This window comes from Ammospiza caudacuta, chromosome 25 (genome assembly GCF_027887145.1).
Source record: "Ammospiza caudacuta isolate bAmmCau1 chromosome 25, bAmmCau1.pri, whole genome shotgun sequence".
In the NCBI taxonomy this organism is placed as follows: Eukaryota; Metazoa; Chordata; class Aves; order Passeriformes; family Passerellidae; genus Ammospiza; species Ammospiza caudacuta.
The window spans coordinates 7451880-7476187 of record NC_080617.1 but is presented as its reverse complement, the minus strand read 5'-3'; the positions used below and the strand labels follow the sequence as shown (position 1 = coordinate 7476187).

Below are 24308 nucleotides of genomic sequence, written 5' to 3'. Positions count from 1 at the left end.
GCCATGACTGTACCTTGACAGCAGTGACACCTCTCAACAGTTTATTGCCATTTACAGAGCGATCAGACACAAAGCTCCCCTCAATTCCCGCTCCTCATTCTGTGGGAGCAGCATCAGCACGCTCAGAGTCCTCACTAGAGCCAGGAAATCCCTGCTCTGGGGCTCAGCAACGCTGCTCCAGGGTCCCCAGCATCCCAGCTGAGTGACTCACCTGAGCAGGGGCTGCAGATTGAGCACCTCGCTCCAAGGAGAGGGCGGGGAAGGGTTAAGGGCCAGCACACAGCTGAAAACCAAGGCTCTCTGGGATGTTTCATACAACACTAATCACTTCATCTGATTTTAATTCCTGACACCAAATCAGCATATAGCTTTTCAAAGGGAATCTTGTCCCAGATTGCAAGGTAATCAATCACAATTAACGTGGAAAGCAGCTTTTGCAACACCACCATGGCCTGTGAACCGAGCAGGAAGGACAGGGAAGGGGCTCAGAAACACCCCTCGAGTCCAGGCAGACAGGATAATTTGGGGTAGGGTTGGTCTGTCAGTGTCTCTGCACAGCAGCCAGTGCATGACCTGAGTCAGGGTGGGTTTGATGCCAACACTCTCATTCCCCCCAAAGTCCCTTCCCAAGCAGTGTGCCCTGTCCCAGGGAGCCACATTCTGCCCACAGGCTGCTGGAAACCATATTTCCATCAAGGTGATTTTTCCTTAAACCAGAGAAAATTCTCAGGAGGACGGTGCCAGACTCTGCTCAGTGGTGACAGTAACAGGACAAAGAGCCGTGGCCATAAAATAAAACACAAGTTCCACCTCAACGTGAGGAAGAACTTCTCTCCATGAGGTGGAAAGGGGGGCAGAGCCCTGGAACAGCTGCCCAGGGAGGGCTGGATTCTCCCTCTGTGGGGACACCCCAAACCCACCTGGACGTGTCCCTGTGCCACCTGCTCCAGGTGACCCTGCCTGGGCAGGGGCTGGGCTGGGACAGTTCCAGAGCTCCCCCCAAGCTGTGATCCTGTGAAAACTGCTCTAGGTGTAACCCCATGCCCAGAGAGAAATTCTGACCCAGCAGGGAGGGCATTAACCTGGATTCTGAGCCATGGTATAGAGCACCCCTCTGCCACCTGCAGGGTGCAGAGCCAGGGAAAGGCTTCCAAAACATGGAAACTCCTCCTTCAAGCCTCATGGTCTGCCACCGTAACCTGAAAATCTCTGACATACTTCGATACTTAAATGTCTCCTCTCAAAACACTGTTCAATTTATCCACACATAATTTTTTAAAAAATTAATGTTCAACTTGTCTGTATGCAGCAGCTGCCCCAGGACCTTCCCAGGGGATCCAAAGCACTGCAATCATCACAAGTGCCCCACAGAACAGTAAGTAAACGAGTTTGGGGTTTTTTTGTAATAAAAAATACTCCCTCACCCATGCAGCCCGAGGAACAGGGCTGCAGGACTCCCCAGAACAGAGACACATGTGCAGCCACAGCACATAAAGGCAGTTTCTGCAACACGTGATCACACTCAGTAAACTGGCTTTGAATGGGAAGTCTTTTCCTTGATCAGCCATGCAAACCCCAAAGTCAAAGATAATTTAAAGAGAAAAAAAAATCAAGTTTTAACTAATAGCAGCACTTCCACTGTTTCACTGGATCTCCTGCACAGAGGGAAGAACTCTTGCTGAAAGCCTTTCACAAGGAGCAGGGCTGATGGAAGAGAGATCACCTCTAGCCTGGCACTGGTTTAATTATTTACACAGAGTTAATGAGTACCAGACTCTCCTCCTAAACTCGCACAGGGTGCATAGTCCTACAGTCATTTGGACTTTAAATCCACCCTTGGATATGAAGTACGGAACTGCGAACAGGCCTCCAGGAAGGATCCCACAGAGAGCAGTGAGCCCAGGACCCTGGCAGAGTTCAGGTGCCAAAGCAGGACAGTCCAAGCCCTCCAGGAGAATTCCCACAGTAACCTGGAGGCAAAGGGAGGCATTCTGCAACACAAGCAGAGAGTTTCTCTCGAGGAAACAGGCACAAAGCCACGGGTTTGAGAGCAGGTTACTGTGTGTGCACTTTTGCCTCTGCTCTCCACACCTGGAGAGACAGGACAAGAGACACTCAATTAACGTGATTTGAGCTGGAGTATTTTCCCTCATGTCCAATGAGCAGCACAGCGCTGAGACACGGGGGCAGCCCTGCTGTCTGTGCTCAGGGGTGGCTGGTCCTGCTCTGGAGGAGGAGGATCAATTCACCAATTCACCTCCAGGCCTCTAAAACATCATCACCAGAGAGACAACACAGGCACGGAAGCCACAGCGAGACGTGCCAGGCAGCAGAGCCCACACTGCGCGGTCTCCTCACCGATGATCCAATTCAGGGCTGAAACCCAAAGCAGCACGGCCATCTCCAGAGCAGCTCGGCTCCCTCCAGCCCTGTGCGCCCTGTCCTGGCAGGGCGAGCAGTGCCAGCCCTGGTCACGCTGAGCTCCTGCCCCAGCAGAGCCATTCCCAGAGCCCGGAGTGCAGCTGGAGCTGGGCTGGGCCCAGGGTTTCAAACATTCCTGCTCACAGGCAGGGCGCCAGCACCTGCTGACATCAGGAGGGAAATGGTAATTCTCAGGGTTTCTCTTAGTCAAACCTGAATGAAATTTCACAAGTGAGTGGAGGGGAGGAAAGTGCTCCTTTAACCCATTCATCCTCCCCGGGTGGGAAAGTCCAGAGCCCTCCCAGCCTCAAGAATTTCTCTCTGACAAAAGTTTCACAGAATCTGTAAGGGTGGAAAGTTGCAAGTGGCAGAAAGTCAGGGCCACCTTTGGCCTCAGCCTCCTCCCAGCCACGTCCAAGATGTGTCCATCACATCCCACCAAAACAAAGCCACCTCTGGTCCCCTCTGGCTCCCCACACGGCCAAGCACCCACAAATCCAGGACAAGGAGCAGCCTCTGCTCCACCAGGGGTCCCAAAAACTACTGCCCACATCTAACCCAGAGCTTCTTGGACCAATTTAGGCCTAATGTTAATTATCCAGGAGAGAGAGAAAGTTACTCAAGTTTAAAAAAAATAGAGAAAAAGAAAGTTAATAGCAATTGAATTTGTCCTTGAAAGAGTTTCAATTACCAGAGCTGGCTTAAGGAATTAATGACATGCTGGTTATCACATGAAATGCCAATAACTGTAAAGGAGCAGCAGGTTTTTTGGAGTTATTTACACAAACTGATTTTTCACGGGAATTTCATAGGAATTAAGACATGAACACTATCTCCACTCTCTCACAAAGATATTTCTTTACCCTATTAACAGAATTAACCAGTCCCCCTGTTTGAGCCTATACACCTTTGTCTCTTTTTTCTCCCAGAAAAAAATATAAAGAACATTATTAGAAATTAGACTCCAGCTACATTTTCTTCTTAACACCTAAAGCAAAAAGCAATACTTGCTGAGGAATTCTGAGGCAGCTTTTGTTAAGTTTACCTGTCATCATGCAGCATCCTTTCCGTTTCACTACAGAGAACTCGTGCCCACGTTGTGTAAATACTCACTGAGCTGTCACTTCACACTCAGAGACACTCCACAAAGACACTGGGGCTAACCTGGAGATGCTCTCCTCGATGTGGTGCAAGAGCCCTCAGGAATGCTCCAGCTGCAGGACCGAGCTGCTGGCTCACAGCGCTGGGGTTCAGGTGCAGGAAGGGCCAGGGGTGGGAGCCCCTCGCTCAGCATGTGCTAACACATGATTAATCCAGGTCTGACTGGGACAGGGAATGGTCAAACACGAGCAGGAGCCGAGTCCTGGCAGCAGCAGCTCCTCCAGTGCAGCCCCGGGCTCTGCTTCAAGCACAGAGCTCCATCCAAGGGGTCTCAACGCGCTCAGCTAAGCCAGGGACGGACGCTGGGGTCACACTCACAGCACAGGATGGGACGGAGGAGTCACATTCCCCTCACACCCTCCCCAGCCCTGCAGCTCAGCCCTTCCCAAAGCTCCACAGCAGCGGCTCAGCTGCTCAGGAACAGCCACTGAGGGAATGGAGAGCCCACGTTCCAGCCCTGCTTCACAGGGAGAGACAAAAGGCTGCCTGAAACCCTGACATCCTTCAGAACCAAAGAAACCCTGACATCCTGCAGAACCAAAGAAACCCTGACATCCTGCAGAACCAAAGAAACCCTGAAGAACCCTACAGAAACCCAGCTCCTGCAGAACTTCAGAACCAAAGAACCCTAAAGATACCCAGCTCCTGCACAACTTCAGAATCCTAAAGAACCCTAAAGAAACCCAGCTCCTGCACAACTTCAGACCCAAAGAACCAAAAGCAGCACCTCCAGAAGCAGAGAGGATGCTGAATTTGGCACTGGAGTTTTCCTGGACCTGACTGATGGGCACAGCGTGGTCCCCCTGAGCCCCCAGAAGGACCCGTGCTCTGTCTCCAGGTGAGGAACTCCCCTGCCTTCCCAGGGAAGCCAGAAGGGCAGCAGAGCTCCTCTGGTGCCACCAGGAGCTGCTGGGCAGGAGGGACCGGACACAGCCCCAGCAGCTCTGTTCCTACGTGCCAAAAACCAGCTTTTTTCCTGCCATCCCTCTTGTCATTCACTTCCAGCTGGAGATTTATGGCTCTGCCTAACACACATCCAGTCCAGTTTTCCCACTGCCCGTGCATAAATTAAAGACTGAACTTTCTGCAGCCAGCACACAACAGAAAAAAACTTTTGTAGGACTTCTTAAAAACACTTTTTTTCCAGCAGGAAGGTATCCTTCCTTTCTCTCCCACCAGAACAAAAGGGGAAATGTTGTTTTCCACCCTCGCTGATGGTTTAAGGACCACATCAGAGGGGAAAAAGCAAATGGCTAAATATTGACAAGCTTATCTTTTCCATCTCCCCAACCAGGTTTGCTGCCTTCAGTTTCTGTTTTGCTGCTGCTGCTCCTTGAGAGTTTCCAGCATTCCTAGCAGGAATTGGGCAATGGCATTGCTGATCAGCTTCTCCCCAGAGCAATCCATCACTCAGGAGTTGCAATTCAAAGAAGAAATCAGGCTCACTAGCCAGAGAATTTTAAATACACAGAGTAGGAACTGGAAAGGGCATTTTCTCCTCTAATATTTTAATTACCCAGAGCACAGATGCAGAGGGTAAAAGCTGGATTTCCAATTGGTGGCGTTCCTTTGAAAAGAGTAAGGGAGAAAAGTGGTGGAAAAGTCGTGCATGAGGTAACAGATAAAACCAACAGCAGCTGCACTATTAAGCCTAATTTTAGACATTATTTTCTCTCTGAAGGAAAGCTGCTGGGATTTTTAGCACAGCCCTCACGGAACGTGTGATACGTCTGTAACACAGGAACCACTGACCAGAGTTCTCAAATGAGACAACAGAAAAATCCCAAAGCATTATGAATACACCAAGCTTATGAGAACAGTCAGGCGCAGCTTTGTAACAGAACATTTGACTGTCCTGCCTCCCCCAGCCCAGTTTCCAATATTATTTAAGACCGGGGAAGAAGTTCTGCAGGTAAAAGGAATAAAACTGGGCACTTCCAGGAAACCACTAAGCATTCTAGCCCCCCAAAAAGGGCCTGAAAGTCAAACATAAAACCTTCCAGAAAACAAAGTTCTGTCTTGCAACCAACAACATCCTCACAAGAGAGAACCATAGGGGAAACCTCCCTTAGCCCAAATAATAAATAAGGATTCACAGGGCAGCTCAATTAAACTCCATAAAAAGCAGGAGGCAAGCCTTGCTAACCCCATTTCACCACAACACTCAAGTGGTTTGTCCTGGGTTTCCCAGTAAACTGGTGGTGATAAGGGCAGGGAAAAATAAAAGCTGCAGCTGAGAGTGAGGATTGAGTTTTACTGTCCTGTATCCCACACACATCGTGCCTGGAAACACTGGACACCTCCAAGCTGGGCATCAGGGAGATGGTGCTGCAGAAAATGAGAGATTTTAAGAGAATCAGACAACTCCTGGTTGACTTCAGGCTGTTTAAAAAAGATAAAGCAGCAAAACCTCCAGTGTCCACACCAGGATTAACAAGATTTTATTAAAAAAAAAAAAAAAAAAAAAAAAAATCAAAGCAGCAGAATTTTCCTGCTTTTCCTAAAACAGCCAAGCCCTAAAATCGCTCATTCAGAGAAAGGAGATGCAGCACTCTCCTTTTTGTTGGAAAGCTCCAGTGCACAACACACAACTCCAGGGCTCCTGACATTACAATGCAAAGCAAGGAAAAACCACGAGCCAAGAGGAGCCAGGTCCCAATTTCCCATTCCAAGACATCGCAGCTCACTGGCAGCACAGTGCCTTTTGGTGCCAATTTAGTTTAAAACCATATTTCCAACAACGTTTTTCATGCCTCACTCGCTACTAAAGTCGGAATCAAAGTCAACAAAAAATAGCTATTGTATGGCAACAGGCCCAAAAGCTTTTTTTTAAATTAACGTAAGATTCTTAAGCTGCTTTCACTGAACTTATAACAGAGGCCTTGAGATGCCAGGGCACCTATGGGGAGGTTATCCAAGATGTCAATGTTTAATGCGATCCAAAGAGTTCTCCCATTACAGGAGACACTTCGTTGTAGCCAAAGCCTGAGAAACGCCCATCTATTAAAGGCAGGGAAGACCTTTCTCTCAAGCAGTTTCCTTTAAATCCCACGACCCTGGGAAAACCGGCGCATTACTAAGAGCTGCTACATGCTCTGAGGGGAAGCAGTGCAAACAAATCCATGGGAGAGCTGGAAAAACTGAAAACCAGGACCCATGGCCTGGCTTCTAACAAGTCATTGCCACAGCAAACCCCGGATTTCTCATCCCACACAGCACAGATCAGCCATCCCGATCTGCCGATCCTGCTCTGTGCTGCTCAGCTGGAAAGATCGTCTGGAAAAAACACCAAAAGTCCCCAAAAACACGGAGCATCCTTGTGTTCACTGGCTGTGGGTGAAGTACCCACCAAGGTTACACACAGGAGCCACCCCTGTGCAACCCTGGCGTGACCACACACTCCTCTCACTCACTGCAGGCAGCATTCCACCCAAACAACTTTCACAGAAAATTACCGGGCCTTTCCTGATGAGCAAAGTGACAAAATCCTCTCGATAGCATCACTCAGAATTCCTGAAGAGTCCCTGAAGAGGGATTAAAGGCACCACCCTGCTCCTCACCCCAAAGCGCCCCAGCATTGCCAGGCGTGCTCTTCCCACATCCTCCTCCCCAGCCTGCCCGAGATGCTCCTGGCAGGTTTCTGGCAGCTGAGCTGCCCTCTGCCCTGCTCTGCCTTCCCAGAGCTTCTCAGAGTTGGGAGGGAAGCACCTGCTCTGCTCATTGCTGTGCAAGACAAAGAAAGACACAAAGCTCTAAATTCTCCTAATCCAGGGAATTTAGGAGTACACAGTACAGGAGGCTGTAATTCAGGCCTGGAGTATTATTATTATTAATCAACCTTTTGTGGGCAGCACAGATGACACGTGGAAGCTTTTTTCATCAGATACCTCTGCTCTTTTCTTTTTCCAGCAGAAAAAGAGGAATTGTCAGTTTAAGTCCAACACTCCTGGGCACAAAAAGGACTGGGGGGGGAAAGTCATTTGGTTTTTGAGGTGAGGGAGTTGCTGGTGAACCTTCTACATCCACTATTTGTCCTTCCTCAAGCCCAACTAATTCTAAAAACAACTATTCATTAATAATTCCAGTTTATGGGAATACTTACTCAGGTATTCCTAATTCACTGTGTCAGCAGCTCATGGAATTAAGCAAAATTCATTTGCCAAGACAAAAAAAGCTTCTTTTACAAATTTGCACCAGAACACTGACAGAAGTGAACTGCAGGAAAACACCTGAGAAGTTCACCCTGAGTCTGTATTTTAGTGTACATTTTATCTAAATTGAGATTTTCCAGGATTTACAAAGTAAGCACTTTGTGCATCCATGGAACACATGGCCACATTCCCGAGCAGCTGAAACCTTCCCTGAGGATGCTCCAGCACTCAGTGCCAGCCACCACTGGATGTTTGACAGCCCCAGCAGAGCAGATCTGTTCTCTGGGACAGCAGAACCTGAAAGAAAAGCCACTCCAACCACTCAAGGGGCTGCAGCAGAGGGTGCTTTTGGTAATCAAGGGACAAACAACTCAGCAGGCTTCAGATGAGCGCAGGAGAAGTCCTGGGCAAGAAGGGAAGCTCTGGAGGCTGCAGGTCACCCTACGTGGTACCAAATCTCTCCAGCCTCGGCCTAAAGTTGGAGCAAAGCACACAGAATGAAAAGGGAAGTTTAGCCCTGCACAGGCCTTGGAGATGCGAGTCTGAGCACAGAAAGGAACCTGCTTTGAATCGAGGCTGTCAGACAAAGATACCAGCACCTCTTTTCCCCGTATCTAAAATGTCTGATGCTGTGCTGCCTTCTCCTCTGCACGTTTCCTGGCCATTCCTATTCCAGCAAAGAGGGAATTCTGCACATCCAACAATAAAGGTAATCCTCAGGCTTGCTTTTGCTAGTTCCACTCCTCAGAAGAGTTGTGGCACTTCTGAGCCTGACCACAACCAGCACCTGAAGCCTCTAGGAAGTGCCTGTATTTATGGGGGGGAAGGAGACAGATCAGTTCTCATTCAAAATAAGTCAATGTGCCCTAAGACACAGAGCTAGAGACTCCTGCCCTGTATCACAGTTCTGTTGAATGTAAATTGATAATTCTTGGTAACCGACCAATTTCAGCATTTTGGCCACAAGTTTGGATCTGATTGTTTGGTTGTTCGAGGATTTTTTCTCCTTCTTTAGGCAGTAACACACCCCAGAACCCCCCACATGCTCCCATCTAATAAAGAACCCAAACAGCCCCAGTTCTGAAAAGGGCCAAAACCAGGCAGGAACAAACGCATCCTCAGATCCATCAAAGAAATCATTTATACCAAGGGGAAAGTCACATAACCAAAATAAACAGCAAGCCCATTGTGCGGAGCAGCCCTGCCACCGTTCCGACAACACAGACTCTATTCCAGGCTGAATCCAACATCACAAGGAAAATAAAGCCAAGGTACAAACAACGCGCCCCGGCCCCCCGCTCCGTGCGGGCACGGGGCAGAGCGATGCGGGGCTCAAGGTCACGCCGGGGGATGCGGAGAGGGGCGCGGGGCTGCCCCGTCCCGGGGCTGGCGGAGGAGGCGAGTGTGGAAGTTTATGAGCTCATCAGGATGGTTGTACCATTACATCAGAGGCAATTATAAATGGCCAAGAGCAGGGGATGGGGAGCCAATCAGATCACAGATGGGATGTCAACCTAAGACCAACTGTCTCCTGGCTTTGACAGAAGGATTTTACCTCCATAATTCAAATCCCAAACCCAAGCGATCCGCACTCGCTGCTCCCATCGCCCAGCTCCCCGGCAGCGCTCCCGCCCCGGCCCGCGGCCCCTCCGCCCGCCCCGCGGCCCCCGCGGCCCCGCCGGCCCCTCGCGGCCCTGCCCGCCCCGCCGGACCCCGCCGCGGGCCGCGGGACCCCCCCGGGCCGGCGCCGGGGGTCGCGGGGCCGCGGGAAGGCGGCGGCGCTGCCGGGGCCACGCGCTGTCCCGGGCGCGCCCTTCGCCGCCCCGGCCCCCCGCGCCCGGCCCCGCCGGGCCCTCGCCGCCCGCCCCGACCCGCGGGCCCCCGGCAGAGCCCCCCGGGGCGGCGGGGAGCCCGGCGGCGGCGGCCCGGGAGCCCCGCACAAAGGCCGGGGAGGAGGAGGAAGGGAAGGCGGCGAGGCAGCCATTTTAGAGCGAGCGAGCAGCACAGACAATGGCAGCGCCCGGCAGCGCCGGCCCGGCGGGGTGAACCCGCGGGAGAGCCGCCGCCGCCACCCCGAGCCCCCCGCGCCCCGCGCCCCCCGCCCGGCCCCGTGCCCGGAGCCCCCCCCGGCCCGTCCCGCGCGGCCCGGCCGGTACCTGCTGGCTCCTGCCGAGGCTCTGTCCCCCGCCGCCGCTGCTCCCGGGGCTCATGGGCGCGTGGTGGCTCCTCGGCGGGGCCCCGCCGGCCGCTGCCCAGCCCTGGCCGCTGCCCCCGCCGTACTGCGAGACCATGTCGGCGGCGCCCTTGGCGGCGGCCGCCCCGTCCTGCGGCCCGGTGCTATAGTCGCCCCCGGGGTACCCCTGGTAGGCGCGGGCGGAGCTGGGGGAGGTGAGGAGCTGGTTGAGGGTGGGGGTGGCCGTGGGCTGCGGGGTGGTGCCCCCTCCTCCCGCGCCGCCGGCGGCCGAGGGACCCATGACCCCGAAGCGCTGCTGCTGCTGCTGGAAGGCGGCGGCGGCGGCGGCCGCGGGGGACTTGGCGGCCGGCGGCGCGGAGCCCCGGGGGGAGCTCAGGGCGTAGGCCTGGGGGGGAGGCGGGTAGGAGCCGGCGCTGCGCCCGGCCGCGTAGTAGGAGTTGTACTGATGGTTGGGGAAGCCGTGCTCGGCCCCGGCGCCGTGCGAGTTCTGCGGAGGGGGCGGCCCCGCGGGGGCTCCCGCCGGCCCCGGGTAGTTCTGCTCCAGGCCCCCGCTCTGCAGCGCTGCCATGCCAGGGCTTTGTTGTCCGCCATGTTGGTGGAAGGCAGCGGCGGCGCCCCGGCCGTAGGGCTGCCCGAAGCCGTAGGCTGGCGGGGGCAAGGCGGCCGGGTGGGAAGGGGGCGGCTGCTGCTGCGGCGGCGGCTGCGGCGCCCCCACCCCGTCGCTGCCGCCGCCGCCGCCGCCACCGGGCGGCTCCGGGAGGTTATTGTTCAGGGTGGCGGCGGCGGCGGGCCTGGGGCCCGGGTTCCCGTTCGAGCTCTTCAGGTCGGACTCGGCCCCTGCGCCCCCTCCGTTGCTCTCGGCCCCGTCCTGCAGCTCCTTCCCCGACGGGCCCTCGCTCTCCGCCTGCTTCTCGCCGCGCTCCGCCGCCGCCGCCTCACCCCCCGCCTCCTCCGGGGGACAATCCCGCTGCTGCGCCTCCGCTTTCTTCAGCTCGGATGGAGCCGGGGCGCCCAGGCTGCTGGCGGCGGCGGGGGCGACCTGAGCAGCCATGATCCCCCCCCTCCCCGCCCGGCCACCCCCCCGGACCGGTCCCCCCGAGCTGCTCCCTGCCTGGCCGGCCGGCGTGAGGCCTCGCTGCTCTGCTCTCCCCGCTCAGGCGGCGGCGGGCGGCTCTTCAGGGCAGCGGGGGCTCATTCCCCCCCGGCCTGCTCGGCGAGGCGGGGAGGGCTCCGCTGGGCTGGGCTTCCCGGGGCCTGGCCCCGCTGTACCTCCTCGGTTGCAGCCGGCGGAGAAAGGGGAGGAGGAGGGAGTGGGGGGGAAGGAGGAGGAAAGGGGGGGTGGGGGGGGACCCGGGACGGGGCTCCCGGTGCGGGAGAGGCGGGAGGGAGGGAGGGGGGACACGGCGGGCGGGCGGGCGCCGTCCCCGGAGCGGGGCCGAGCGGCGGCGGGGCCGGGCTGGGCGAGCTCCGACTCTGCTCGGCCGAGCGGGCTCAGTCCGACACGAGGCTCAGCGCTGCCATTTTACCCAGCGCCGCGGCCGCCTGCCAAACCCGGAGCGGAGCGCAGCCCGGCCCGGAGCGGAGCCTCCCCCCCGTCACAAAGGAGGAGCGGGCCGGCCCCGGCCGCCGCCGGCGCGGAGCTGCCGCCCGCAAAACCCGCGGCGGATCGGCGGAGCCGGGGGCCGGGGGGCAGCGCTCCCCCGCCGGGCCGGAGCCGCCCGCGGCGATCCCCGGGGGCAGCGGGCGATGTCCCGCGGCCCGAGCGCTCCGGGGGCGTGCTGGCCGCTGGGCGGCCGCCGGCCCCGGGGTTTCTGCCCGTGGGTTACCGAAGCGCCTCTTCTTTGTCCCTAGAAATTCCATTTAGAATTAAGCCCTCTGCGAACTGTTAGCGGTTGTCATTTCCTCTCCGCTTGGCCGTGTCCCTCTGGAAAAGGCGTTGGCGGCGCGCCAGGGCTGTGACTGCACGCGCGGACAATCCAAGAAAGTCCGGCTCCCCGCTCCTGCCAAGGCGAGGGCGGTGGGCACGGAACCAGGAATTCCCAGATCCAAAACCACCTGAGCGCATCTAGACACAACACGTTGGGCAGCGGGACAGGATGCGCTGGCAGCCAGAGCCCAGCCGGGCTGGAGCTCCCCGGCTGTCAAGAGGTGAACTGGGAACTGGGCCATGCTCTTCTGCAACTCTTTCAGACCCAGATTCCCACCTCCTCCTCCTCCATCCCGAGCCCGTGGCAGAGCGGGAAGAGGGAGGAGAGCAACGTACCTGGAGCTCTGCCCTGGACATAGCCTGGCCTGTGCCAGTGGGGTCTGAACCTGCCCGTTTAACCTCAGGTGGTGCAGGGCACGGGAGGGACACAAAGATGAGTTATTTGGGATATAAACACCAAGTTGTTAGAAATCAGGACATGGATGTCCAATAAAAATGGCAGGCATGGTGTGGGTTAGGCCTGGGTCCCATGGACCAGTGTTCCTCTGGAATACGGAAATACTTAGAAAAGTGAAGTTGAAGCAAATACAACTTTAAGATGAGAGAAAACATCAGAAAACGGTAGGTGGGGATCCAAAAGAGGCTCTGAGGTCTGAGGCTGCCATTTTAGAACATCAGCACAGAACAGATAATGTGGCAGAAGTGACCCCTGTGCAGGGACAACAAACAGGGCTTGGCCCCAGCCCAGCACCCAGCGGGACACACACAGGGAATCCCTCTGGGAGGGAGCAAACGCCAGTCCAGCGCAGGAGGAGAAGCCTTGGGCAGCAGGACTGGGTCCCTGCCAGCACCGTGTGCCTGCCGGGGATCCGGTGAATGTGTCAGTGTCTGCTGACAGCAGCTCAGCCCTCACACCCGTTATAAAACTTATAATATGAAATATTTATCATCTAGAGTGCAGGTGGAGGAACAAAGGGGTTATTCCAAAGCTGGAAAGTGGGAGGGGAGGTGGGATATGGTGATAAATAGCAAAACTCTAAGTGTTTTCCAGAGCAAGGAACTGCCCCTCAGGTTCCAAACAAAGCACCTTTGCCATTTCTCAGCCTGCACAGTTGACTGTGCAATATGGAGCAGATTCCATCCAGCAAATTGGCTGGTCAGCCTTTCTCCTCAGCTGCCAATAAACTATTAGGAAAAAATAAGTAATAAATGATGATATTGGTATTGTGATAGGACTCAAGGCCTTCTCAAGGGTTGGAGCCCCAGCACAATGCTGAAATCTCACATGGGAGGCCCTGTGGCTACAGTGAGATGTGTGTGGACCACAGAGAAGGAAAAACACCAAAATATTCTTCTTCAGAAGAGTTTGGAAACTATGGAATGTACTAGAACGAAAATTGATCTACATCCTCTTATCAGAGGAGTTATTTGATTAAATCCTGGGTACTGGAAAGACAAAGGAAAAGAGGGGGAAAACTCCTCCAATATCAGGCTGGACTCTCAGAAGTGAAGCCCAGTGTTCTGTTAATGTCCATGGTGCCCAGCACCAAAACACCACTCCTTGGGTGTTTCATTGGCAGTAAACTTGAAAAAGCACGAACTGGAGACAATTCTGCCGTTTTACCCCAGAACCATCTCAAGCCCCCACCCACCCCCCCAGCCCCAGAGATAGGTCTGCTTTGGGAGCAAAGCCCCACCATCTCACTGAGCATCACCAAAAGTTTAACCACTTCACTGCAGGAGCCTGGGAAGCAGCTCGGGTGCATCCAGGCAAAGACCCCGAGCTCACACCTCTCTACCTGAGTCCGCCTTTTGGAACGCCCTCCAAGGAGCACTATGTCAGACTATGAAACCCGGTGTTGATAGTAATGTGAAAAGCAGCCTGGATTCCCCAGCCACCCACACAATGAGGAGACACTCACTTTACCAAATGTTTGTGAAAGCTGCAGCAGATTTTGGAATACGCCTCATCAATGAGGCCCTGGCACTTTACTCAATACTGAGGCATTCAGTGAATTCCCAGCCATGAGCACTGGGAAGCAGATGACAGCACAGTTCTTAACAACATTGCCACCTAAGAGCTGAAAATCCTCCCGCCGTCCCGGGATGTCGCGGCCGTGCACGGCACCGGCAGCGCCTTTTCCCTGCGGCACATCCTCGCTCGGGGCAGCCGGGGCCGTCCCCGCTCGGCAGAGCTCCGTGCCCGTGTCCCCGGAGCCGAGCACGCCTCGCTCAGCCCGGCCCGGCTCCCGGCTCGCAGATAGGCTGGGAAGCAGCGCTCACATGGCACTGCAGGCCACCGCCACCGCGCTGCCTCCTCCTGACTGGAAGTCTCCTTCATGAAGGTGGCCGTGCCATTTAACCCAGCACTAAGGCAGTTTAGGAAACCTGGTCTAGATTACAGTACTAGAAACAGGAGTAGTGTCTCCCCCCTCCACGGAAAAAAAAAAAAAACGGGCTCTGCCAACTGTGTGATGGCAAATATGGACTGAATCGTTGACATGGAAACCGGACTAAAGTCAGCGCTGCCTCGGCTCAGCTCGCACACACAAGTTATCATTATCCAGCCTTTCCCTGGCTACAAACACGGACTGGATCCGGCTGCCGGAGCCGGCTGCGGCTCCCGATAAAGTCTGGAGGAGCGAGCAGGGCAGAGCGAGGGGAGCTGGGCAGGGATGCAGGAGCTGTGTGGGGATGGGGAGGGATGCTCTAAACCCGCACCGGGCGTGCGGGGATGTGCACGCCGGACCCGAGAACAAGAGACCCATCTATTATAATCCATGGGGTGCCCTGCAAAAGATGGAACGGAGCTGGGAGGGTTATTGGCTGTGCCTCAGCTTCCCTTATAGGCTTTTTGCTACAGAAAATCACATTTCCTTTCAATGTGTTTGTATTTGCCCAGCCTATTCCTTGCAGCGTTTGTTGTATCTGGGTTAAGCACTCTCCTTGTGGCTCCATCACCACTAAGATTGATATTATTTGAATTATTTGTATGCTGGGCATCGTGCAAGACAACGCTCACTTATCCACTTCAACATAATGCTAAAATATTGTACAATCTCGCTTTCTGGGTAGACACAATGGCTGTGCGCTGTGAGTGCCAGGCAAAGGTAACTCTGTCCCTTTGCTGAATGCAGCAGCTCAAAGGCAGGCGTGGATTTTCCAGGGGTTTTGCTGCTTCCCACGCCAGGTTCCCCCCGGCAGGGAGCGAGCCCCGGCGAGAGCCCACGCTGGTGACATCTGACAGAGATCTGCGAAACTTTGGATGCATTTTAAGGCAGGAAAGTGGACTCGGCCTGACTCGAGGAAATGCATTATTTTAGCAGCGCTGGCGAGGAGGAGGAGGAAAAAGCGAAGCGGAGTTTGCGGAGGGGAAGGGACGCGGGAGCGCAGCCCCCGCGCATCCTGCGCGACCCCGCGGGCCGGGGGCAGCCGGGGCTGGGGCCACGCGTGTCCCGCGCCCCCGGCCCGCACCGAGCCAACCCAGCGGGGAAAAGCGGGACAGAGCAAGTTTGGGGGCACATGTGTGCGGATTGGGGCTGAGCGGGGACAGCAGCGCTCACCCCGCAGCGAAAGTAAGGGTGGGGGTGGGAATTAGTGATTCCAGGGAAAACTGGGGGATATCGGGAAGGGCAGGAAAACAACAATGAAGTGCAGGCAAAGACGAACCCCGTTTGTTCTGTACACCCGGGGGTACACCCCGGCTGCCCTCGGACAGCAGCGCTCCGGTGCGCTCGGGGAAGGAAGAGTAAATCTACTGAAAAAAAAAAAAAAAAAAAGAAAAAAAAAAAAAAAAAAAAGGGCAAAAAAGAAAATCAAAACGCGGACCGGAGTTTGCAAAAACCCCTGCACTGGATCCGGAGCCAACCTTCTGTTCTCCCTGAATGCTACCAGATTTGGGAGCTCTCGGGTGGGTTGGTAGAGAGACCGCTTTCTGCTGCGAAACCCACTGTGAAGAGTTAAAAAAAGGGGGGAAAAAAGGGCTTTTAAATCTGCAAAAAGAGAAAGATCTGAACTCTGGGCCTGGATTTTCCCACTGAAGGAAAACTTATTGTGTTCCAAATCCTTGGGACCTGGCGATGCCGTGCGGGAGGGGTCTGCAGCAGGTTCTCCTGTCTGGAAAAAGCTGTCCCTCGGCCTTTCCCCACCTCGGTGCCTCTTTTCAGTGGGGTGTAAAAAACACATCCCCTCCCGTGAAAATCTACCCTCCTAAAGTGTATTTTTAGAGAAGTTTGAGTTCAGGCGTCACGCCTGGGGAGGGGGGTGCTGCGGGAGAGGCAGGCGCTGAGAAAGAAGGGTTTTTTCCCCCTTTTCATCAAGCTCTCGCACTGCCATTTTCCCGAGGCAGGGAGGGAGCGAGGGAGGGAGAGCGGAGCGACAGACAGCGCTGGCGAGGAAGTTTCTCACGGCAACTGCGGGCTGGATCGGGAACGGAGCCTTTTGTTCCCGGCAAGTTCAGCAGGAGAGAGAGTTGGAGCCTGCTGGAGAGAAAAAACAGCGGAGAAATAAAATGGAGGGAAGTAGGAAGAGAGGAGAGAGAGCTGGTGCTGGGCTGAGATTAACTGCAGAGCACCGCGCTCGGGTGTGCGCGGCGTTTATTTAGAAAGTTGGTGTGGTAGCCTGAGGCAGAAATCCCTCGTTAAGTGCATGGGAATGAGTGAGAGACCCAAGGACACGCAGTGCTGGGCAGGAAGTGGAATTTTCCAAGGGGTTCACATCCTTCGGTGCTCTTTTTGCCAAGATTCGCTCTCCTCGCTCGATGAAGGCTGCCTCCTAGAGACACCAGGGAAAAGGCCTTAAAAATGTGGCGTGCTCTAGGCCTGTTTAAACTGAATAATTAAAGGTTGGGCATACCCTCCCTGAGAGATTGCAGCGCGGTCTGAAGCCCAGATGCACTTTGGGGTACTGCCCTGCCTCCCCTCCGTGTCCCTTTCTGCCCAGGGAGTGTTGAAACACGGTGCATTGTGACCATGATCTCGGAATGGGGCGAAAAGTCACCTAAAACCCAGCCCCCCCTCGATTTAATGCTTAGACACACATCCAGTGCATCCCATGTTCACATCCACAATTGGTTTTGTTTCCCTGCACACTAATCCTTCACCCCAAACCACGCGTGCTCTTTGCGTGTATGCAGACCCAGAATGTGAAATAAACTTGTCTGAATTAACCCTCAAATCGCTGACAGACATCCATCCCTTCAGCAGGCACCCAGGAAGGGGGAGCAGAACTAATCCCCTCATCACTCGGTCCACGTGGAATTAAAAAGCAAGAGCCTGATCACCAGGCGAGCGAATTTCTCAGCACAAGTTTGGGGTTTAGTGAGGTGTCCCGAAAATACGGTTTGATTTAAAACGTTCATCACCTTGTGCCTTCCCGGCAGGGCAGGGGAGAAGCTCCGGTGCCCTGTGAGAGCGCGGCGTGGCTGTGACAGCAGCAGCTCAGCGAGACACCACGTGGGAAAGCCGAGCTCGGGATTTAAACGTGCTTTTCCACTCCGGCCATGAGGGAGGGAGAGCCTGAGTTGGGGGAAAATAAATAAATAATGAATGAAAAAAAGGCTTCGCGTGGAGCTCAGAAGCGACCTCTGTGGCGGCCGGGGACTGAAGTTCAAGAGCCCCGGGCTGGGAGCGCGGAGCAGATGCGGCTCGGGGAAATCCAGCCGCGGCAGGAATGGAAAAGGGGGCTCGGGGGTCGGGGCTGCCCCCCCGGGAAGCGCAGCGGGGCCGGTGGGAGAGGTCCCAGCCCCGCATCGGAGCCGGCTCGGTGCGGGAGCGCCCTGAGCTCCGCGGGGGACGCGGTGCCCGAGCCGCGCCCGGTCCCGGTGCCCCCGGCCCGCCGCAACGGCGGGCACCGCTGCCCTGTCCCGGGGCCGGCCCCGAGCATCCCCCGGGAGCGGCCGCGGCCCCACCGAGCTGCCGTGCCCTGCCCGGGCGGGGGGCACCGCGGGCACCGGCCGTCCCGTCCTGCCCGCTCCCTGTCCTGTCCCCATCCTGCCCGCTCCCCGGCGTGTCCCACCGGGACCTCTGCGGGCCTGGGAAAGTTTAACAGGGAAACGTCAGGAAGCATCAGGCAGGAATTTCAGTGCATCCCGTGGTTTATGGTGGCGTTAACTTTTACATATTGGGAGTAATTAGCAGCGAGGCTGTTAAAAGCAGATTTAAATAACCACCTCCCTCCCCCCTTTCTCTCCTTTCCCAAAATGGTCCAAATCCGGTTTACCTCTGACTCGACCCCCACCCGGACAGAGGTGAGAGCACAAACCCCACGGTTTGTCCATGTAGGCAGGAAAACACATTAAAACCCGCATATTAATTAACAAGTCAATTAAAATAAATATCATTTTGCCATGGTTATTTTGGGTTCTGCCCCTCCCCGCCCCCCAACTTTGTTTTAGTAAAGTGGGGAAACATATACAGAAACCTTCCTTGCAGTAGATGCTTTTTTTTTTCAAACGGAGCCCAGATGCTGGTCAGGATTAAGGTTACACCAAACACATTCTACATTGCCATTTTCCAAACAGAATAAAGCAGATGGAAAAGATGGAAGAGGATAAAGCAGGAACGGAGCAGCAGTGAAAACTGCAAGCCCTGCACTAACGCTGAGAGGAGTGAGCTAGGATGCCAGGAGAGGCAGAAAGAAAGAAAGCAGGCGTAGCGCCGCTGCGTATCACATTCCTCACAGTTAAAATGAGTATCTTTAATTAAACAGCTGTCAGAATTTGGGCTTTAAACCTTATATTTAAAAGGGGAGAAGGAAATTGAGCTGCAGCTGATCACTGCGTCTCCTCAGGGCTCAGTCCTAGGAGATGTGAAAGCCACTGGCCGGGGGCCATCAGAGTACTTAAGTCTCTGCGTAATTTTAAACATCGGCAGCCCCGGTGATTTTAAGGATCTACTCCCTTAAAGTTAGCCATGCACTCAGCACTTTGCAGGATCCGCCCAGCACACTCAGAGCAGCTCTGAGCTCCAGGACATGAGTATCTGCACATCTGAGAAACAAAGAAAATCCTCTTTTCAACAGGCTAAACATTTCTGCTTTATTTCTAAGAGACACCAGTTCGTCCATACTGGGAAATTGGATCAGACTGGAATAAAATCTCAAGGGGAAGTTAGCAGAATCTGTGCTTATTTGCAAAATATCACCATTTGGCAAATTCAGATCTTAGGTGAAATTCTACAATAGTGGTTTACTCAGCACCGTGACTCAGTTACATGATGTGCTTTGAAAATCTCTTGCAGAAACTGACTTTAAGAGATTTTGTTGGTATTATATCGGCACACACACGACACAGAGAAGGAACACACAAACTATTAAATATTCATGCTATGGGGAGAACACTTAGTAACGTCCCTTCATTCCAGCTGTACAAAGGCAGGCACAAATAACTGCTGAGGAAAAAATGAATAACCCAAAACAATCGCAACATTCCACATCAACACGGCGTTGAGCAGCTTGCAAACATTGGCCAAGAAAGGGTCAAACAGCAATTGTCCTTATCTACCTTTCAGCAGCCTCACATAAATGTGTAATTCCAATCTGAATTCTGTAATCAGCCCCCCCGGGAGTGTTGGGACTTCCCACACACTCAAGGTCCCTGTGTGGGGATGGATTTTCTGCTCCAGGCCTCAACCCCTTGGGCTCTCATGGCCTGAAGTCACCTTCTGAACGTCACAAGTAGGGACCTTGGTGACACTTACTCACAAACAAAAATTCAAACACATTCTGACCAGCCTTGCTGGAACTTTCAGAGTTCAGCTCTGGGACTGTGAAATGAGGTCATTTTTATCTATCAGTTATCTCTGCCTTGAGAGAGGCCCGTGATCACACCTCAGCAACAGCACTGCTGGTAGAGCCTGGGATATCACACACATTTTTCACTAAAACAAAGGCATTGGCCTGAGCTTCCTCTGTAAAACTGAGCTCCAGACATACTGAAAAATCGTAAAAAAGGCATAATTTTCAAATATGTATGAAATTATTGAGTATATCTGGCAAAATACAAAAACCCAGTCCAAATTCAAACATGTAACAGTTGTTGCTTGTATCTCAATCTTTAGAATTAGATCCTGAGTGAAACGTGATCAGAAGGAGTCAGAGTCATTACAGCTGTCAGAAAAAGGTGCAATTAACGGTATTATGAAACAAAGTATTTAAAATTATTACTCTTCCCAGCTTCAGGAAACATAGTTACTGACCTCGGGCCCTCCTGAGCCCGGGTTCCCGCAGTCACTGGGGGCACTGCAGCCCTCCCTGCCCTGCGCTGCCCTGCCCGACTCTCTGCAATCGCTGCCTAAACATTGCCTCACCTACCTTGTCTGTCTCTAGGGAGTATTTTGTGCAGGACTGCCTCATACGTGTGTGCAGAGAGCCCAGCACGCCTCATATTCTGTTCAAACACAGGCTGAGAGCAGTAAATAATGCTGAGGCAGCAGCAGGAGCAGAACTTCTGCGGGGCAGTGATGAACCACGGGCTGCAAGGAGCCCCTGGCACTTATCAGCATCCCACAGGATAACGGAGCCCTGCATTCAGCTATCATTGCTCAAGAAACTGCTCATTATCATTATGCTTTCAAGAACTTTGCAAATATTCCAAAATTCTTCTTTTTTTTTTTTAACCTATTTCATAGCCACAGCACAGCAACTTTCTTTAAAAATAAAAAAAAATACCAATCCAAACCGCCCACCAACAAACAAAACCCAACCCAAAGACGAAACACTACAGCTGAGTTGTGATGCAAATGAGTGAATTCATTTCCACCACTTCCAGAGGTACAAAAATAATCTAAATTTGACATGCTATTATGGGGAGAAAGGAAAAAAACCCAAAATCAAACCAAAGATGGTGAAAGTAATGTCCAAACAATGAGAGGCTAATTAACCTGACCTCAGTGAGATGCAAAACTTAAATTATTCTTCCTCAGGAGGGGGAAAAGATGTAGAGGAAAGTAAAGAGATAAAAGACAACAAAGGTTGCAATAATGCCAAAGCTGATGTCTTTCTTTGATAGGGCAGCAAATTTTTCTGGCTAAAGGAAAACAGAGTAGATCTCACCCATCCCCAAACCAGTAAAGTGTTTGGTCTGGTGCATCATGTAAAAATACCAGTTAAATTGATAAATATGAAGGTCAGTGCAAGAGAAGTTTTGTGGGTAAAATTGACTAAAAATCCAGAGCTGGATTGTGCTGAAATGGGAAGTTTTGGGCTAGAGATGCTGTTGATGGGCTTTAAGTGACACGAGCACAAGGAACTGAAAAAGAGTGTTAATGCAGGTGGTGACTGACAACATCCGAGGGCACCAGTCAGGAGACTGGAATAGCCTAAATGAAGACCTGGATGAGGTTTTGGAACAGCCCAGGAATCCTGAGGAATGGGCTGGTGGAATGCAGTAACAAGATTAATGCAAATCACAAGGCTGTTCACAGGGGGACTGACAGCCAAAACTCCTCTAACCTGGGAATCCAGCACAGCTAGGGAAGGATGGAGACTCAGGAGTGTTATTTAGTCACAGAAACCAAGATGACAAATGGGATCTAAAGACCAGGTAAGGCACATCCAGATGTTATGGCAACAGCTCTCTTACAGAATTTTGGGTACAGTTTCTACTCAAGAATGACACATGATAACTGGAATAATCACAGAAAAAGCTCCCTGAGCCCGTTACAAGAGCAAGGAATCTGTCAGGAGAGAAGAGTGAAGCTTCCTTTCAGCAAACTCCAACAAAGAGAGGGGTGATAGGGTGAGTTTGTATACACAGACTACGGCTTGAAGACAGTATTTGAACTCCAGGGTTATGTGGGCAACAAATACAGATCTAAAGGCCTGAGAACAATTAAAATGATTGCTAGAATAGGATGTCTTATTATTAGAAAAACTAGATTTTAAGGAATCCTTCTTTCCTCTGGGGACACAGACCCAGTGGAGAACTTTGACAGTTTTGTCATTATTTTCCCCACTTTTAATCAGTGAAATGAGAAGAAAATCTCTGCAATATTGTGAAGATTCATTAACGGTGGTTTAAAAGTATTCAGACACTGTAGTGATAAGTGTAACAAAAATCCATTACAATTAGTAATTCAGTATTTACTGCAGCACTTGAATTATATGCAATAAATAAAATATGGAAGCAAACATCAAATAACAAGGATAAAAGAAAACTCTGAATGAGACAAGAGTTTGAGAAGGCAGGTTGTATGATTTGATTTATAATTAGAGTTTGCATCATGGCGCCAAGAACTGGATTAGGGTGGGCAAAAGTGCAAGAACACAGGCAGGAGAACTGAACACCCTGCTCAGCTCCCTGGTAAATTCATCTGGGCCACAGAGGCGTGAAGAAGCACGGAGCAGAGGGTGAGTTAATGTGGGCCTGGAGCACACACCAGCTCAGCACATTCCCTGGGGCAGCCAGGGCTTGGAGGACTCAGCGCTGATCCCTGTGTGCCAGGACTGCACACACTGTCACTGTCACCTCAGGGTGGGCTCCTCTGCTCTGCAGGGAACTCGTCAAGGAGAGACATTTCCAAGGGAGCAGCTTCCAAAATCCCAGAGCACTGACCTCCCAGAACACCAGGAGGGCTCACACCACAGGCCTGGTTTTCCTGGAGTCTTTCTGTTTCCATCATAAGGAGCGTGTAGCACCCATTTCTTTCATCTCACACCTCTTCCCCTCTCCACACAAGAAGTACCTGCTGCAGCAAAATAGCAACAAACAGGGCTGCCCTTCTGGGATCTCCTGTCCCAGGTGCCTGCCCACTGGAGATGCTTTCCATGCCACTCTTCCGAGGCTCCTTGGATCTGCCACCTCTTCCCCTTCCTATAAACACCAACACACACAAGCATGGAGCAAAAAAGCATCTTCTGTTGGGGGGATTTCCTCCTTTTTTTCATTACCTTTTTGCTTTTCCCAGTGTTCTCACCAGAGGATATCTCACAAGCACAAAAGATCATATATATACATTGAAAGAAGATCCCATGACAATATTCTTGACATAAACCCCAGAGACTTCAGTTAGAAATAATCAGAAATCTGCTCTTCCACAGGTGGCAATGGGCTTCTGCATGTTAAGGGATGTTTAAATAGATTTACCACTTTCTTCCTCATGAACCTTACAGCCTTTCAGAAAAGAAGTTGCACAGGGAAAAAAACAATGGATGTCAGGAGAAAAGGAGTAGTCATTTGTCAGGTTGACCCACAGAATCCCCAAATTCCTGAGAATTCCCTGTCAACAGCTGTATGTTATTTTTCACATTTTGTGAAAAATAACATACAGCTGAGTAGCAGAACACCTCTCTGTGGGATAACTGCCCAGAATATCTTGAGAGGTAAATTAATACAAGAAAAACCAAGCACCGTGCACCCGATTAACAGTGAAAATACCTGAAATCAGCATAACAAAGTGGGGTGAGTGCACTTGTGCTCAGGATGGTTAAACAGCTGTAATTAGATCAAACAAACTAGATTGATGTATCATCCCTTTGTAGCTGTGGCCTCAGAAGGCAGGTCAGGAGCTAAGTTCAGTAAAACAGTTTTAGTGCTGCAGCTTTTATCTAACAAGGCACAGCCACACACTCACTCCAAAGTAAATACTGCTCAGGAGAACTGCTGAATTCCAAAGAAAGAGAGTTTCTAGAGAAGGTGCTGTTCTTCAACAACAACCTTAACTTTTGTCACTAATGAAACTCTCCTCATGAATTCAATAATAGACTCTTTGGATAAATACTGCTCAGGATTTTGGTTACAAATCCATTCAAGGCATTTGAGGGTCTTTATTGAGTTGCTTCCCATTCACTTAAAGCGTCTGCACAAAATGGGTGAATTCTAATTTGCTTTGTTCTTTCAGAACCTTTTAATTAAATTTAAAGAAAATCATGTAAAACAACATTGAATGAAATATGGTCAGTACATTTCAGAGATGAGCAAAACATAAGGTAGCACATGGTAGGAAGAGGATATATGTTGAGAAATGTAAATAGCAGGGAACCTCACCAAATCAAAGACGTGAGGCAGAACTGAAAGCGCCTGCCAGACCCCTGGGAGGACTGAGGAGAAGAAGCAAGCACTGAGCTCAGAGGTATCAGCCTTTCCTTGCTCAGAAATGACACAACACCAACAGGAAGCTCCAATCTGGCAGAGGGACCCCTTGTGACTGAGGTGAGATTGCTGTAAAGGGTCCTTAGAGTGAGTAGGGGAGGAAGGGAGGAAAAAGGGACAGGTGCCAACAAATGTATTTATCAAACACTCTCGGAATAGGAAAGATACCAACTCTTCAGAACTGTAAGCAATGAAGACATTATAAAGGAGCTAACAGTAGAAAATAACCTTATATTGAAGGCAAATGAGATGAATTGTTTAAGTTAGGCAGGAGACCAAGCAAAGAGAGGCTAATACTGTTAAAGAGAAGCTACTGAATGTTAGAGGATGTTTAGGGGCGAAGGGAGGCACCCTTGAGGAGCAGGG

The 24308-nt window shown here is 52.4% G+C and overlaps 1 protein-coding gene across 2 annotated transcripts in view; it reads right to left on the bottom strand.

Moving 5' to 3' along the window:
* The window catches only part of ARID1A (AT-rich interaction domain 1A), a 53149-nt gene extending 42171 nt beyond the window's left edge, over nucleotides 1-10978 (bottom strand). For both annotated transcript variants that reach the window (XM_058819633.1, XM_058819634.1), the window contains exon 1: nucleotides 9890-10978. In XM_058819633.1, coding sequence (XP_058675616.1) covers nucleotides 9890-10978 — 1089 coding nt within the window. The remainder of the gene's footprint in view (nucleotides 1-9889) is intronic.
* Nucleotides 10979-24308: the final 13330 nt, after the last annotated feature.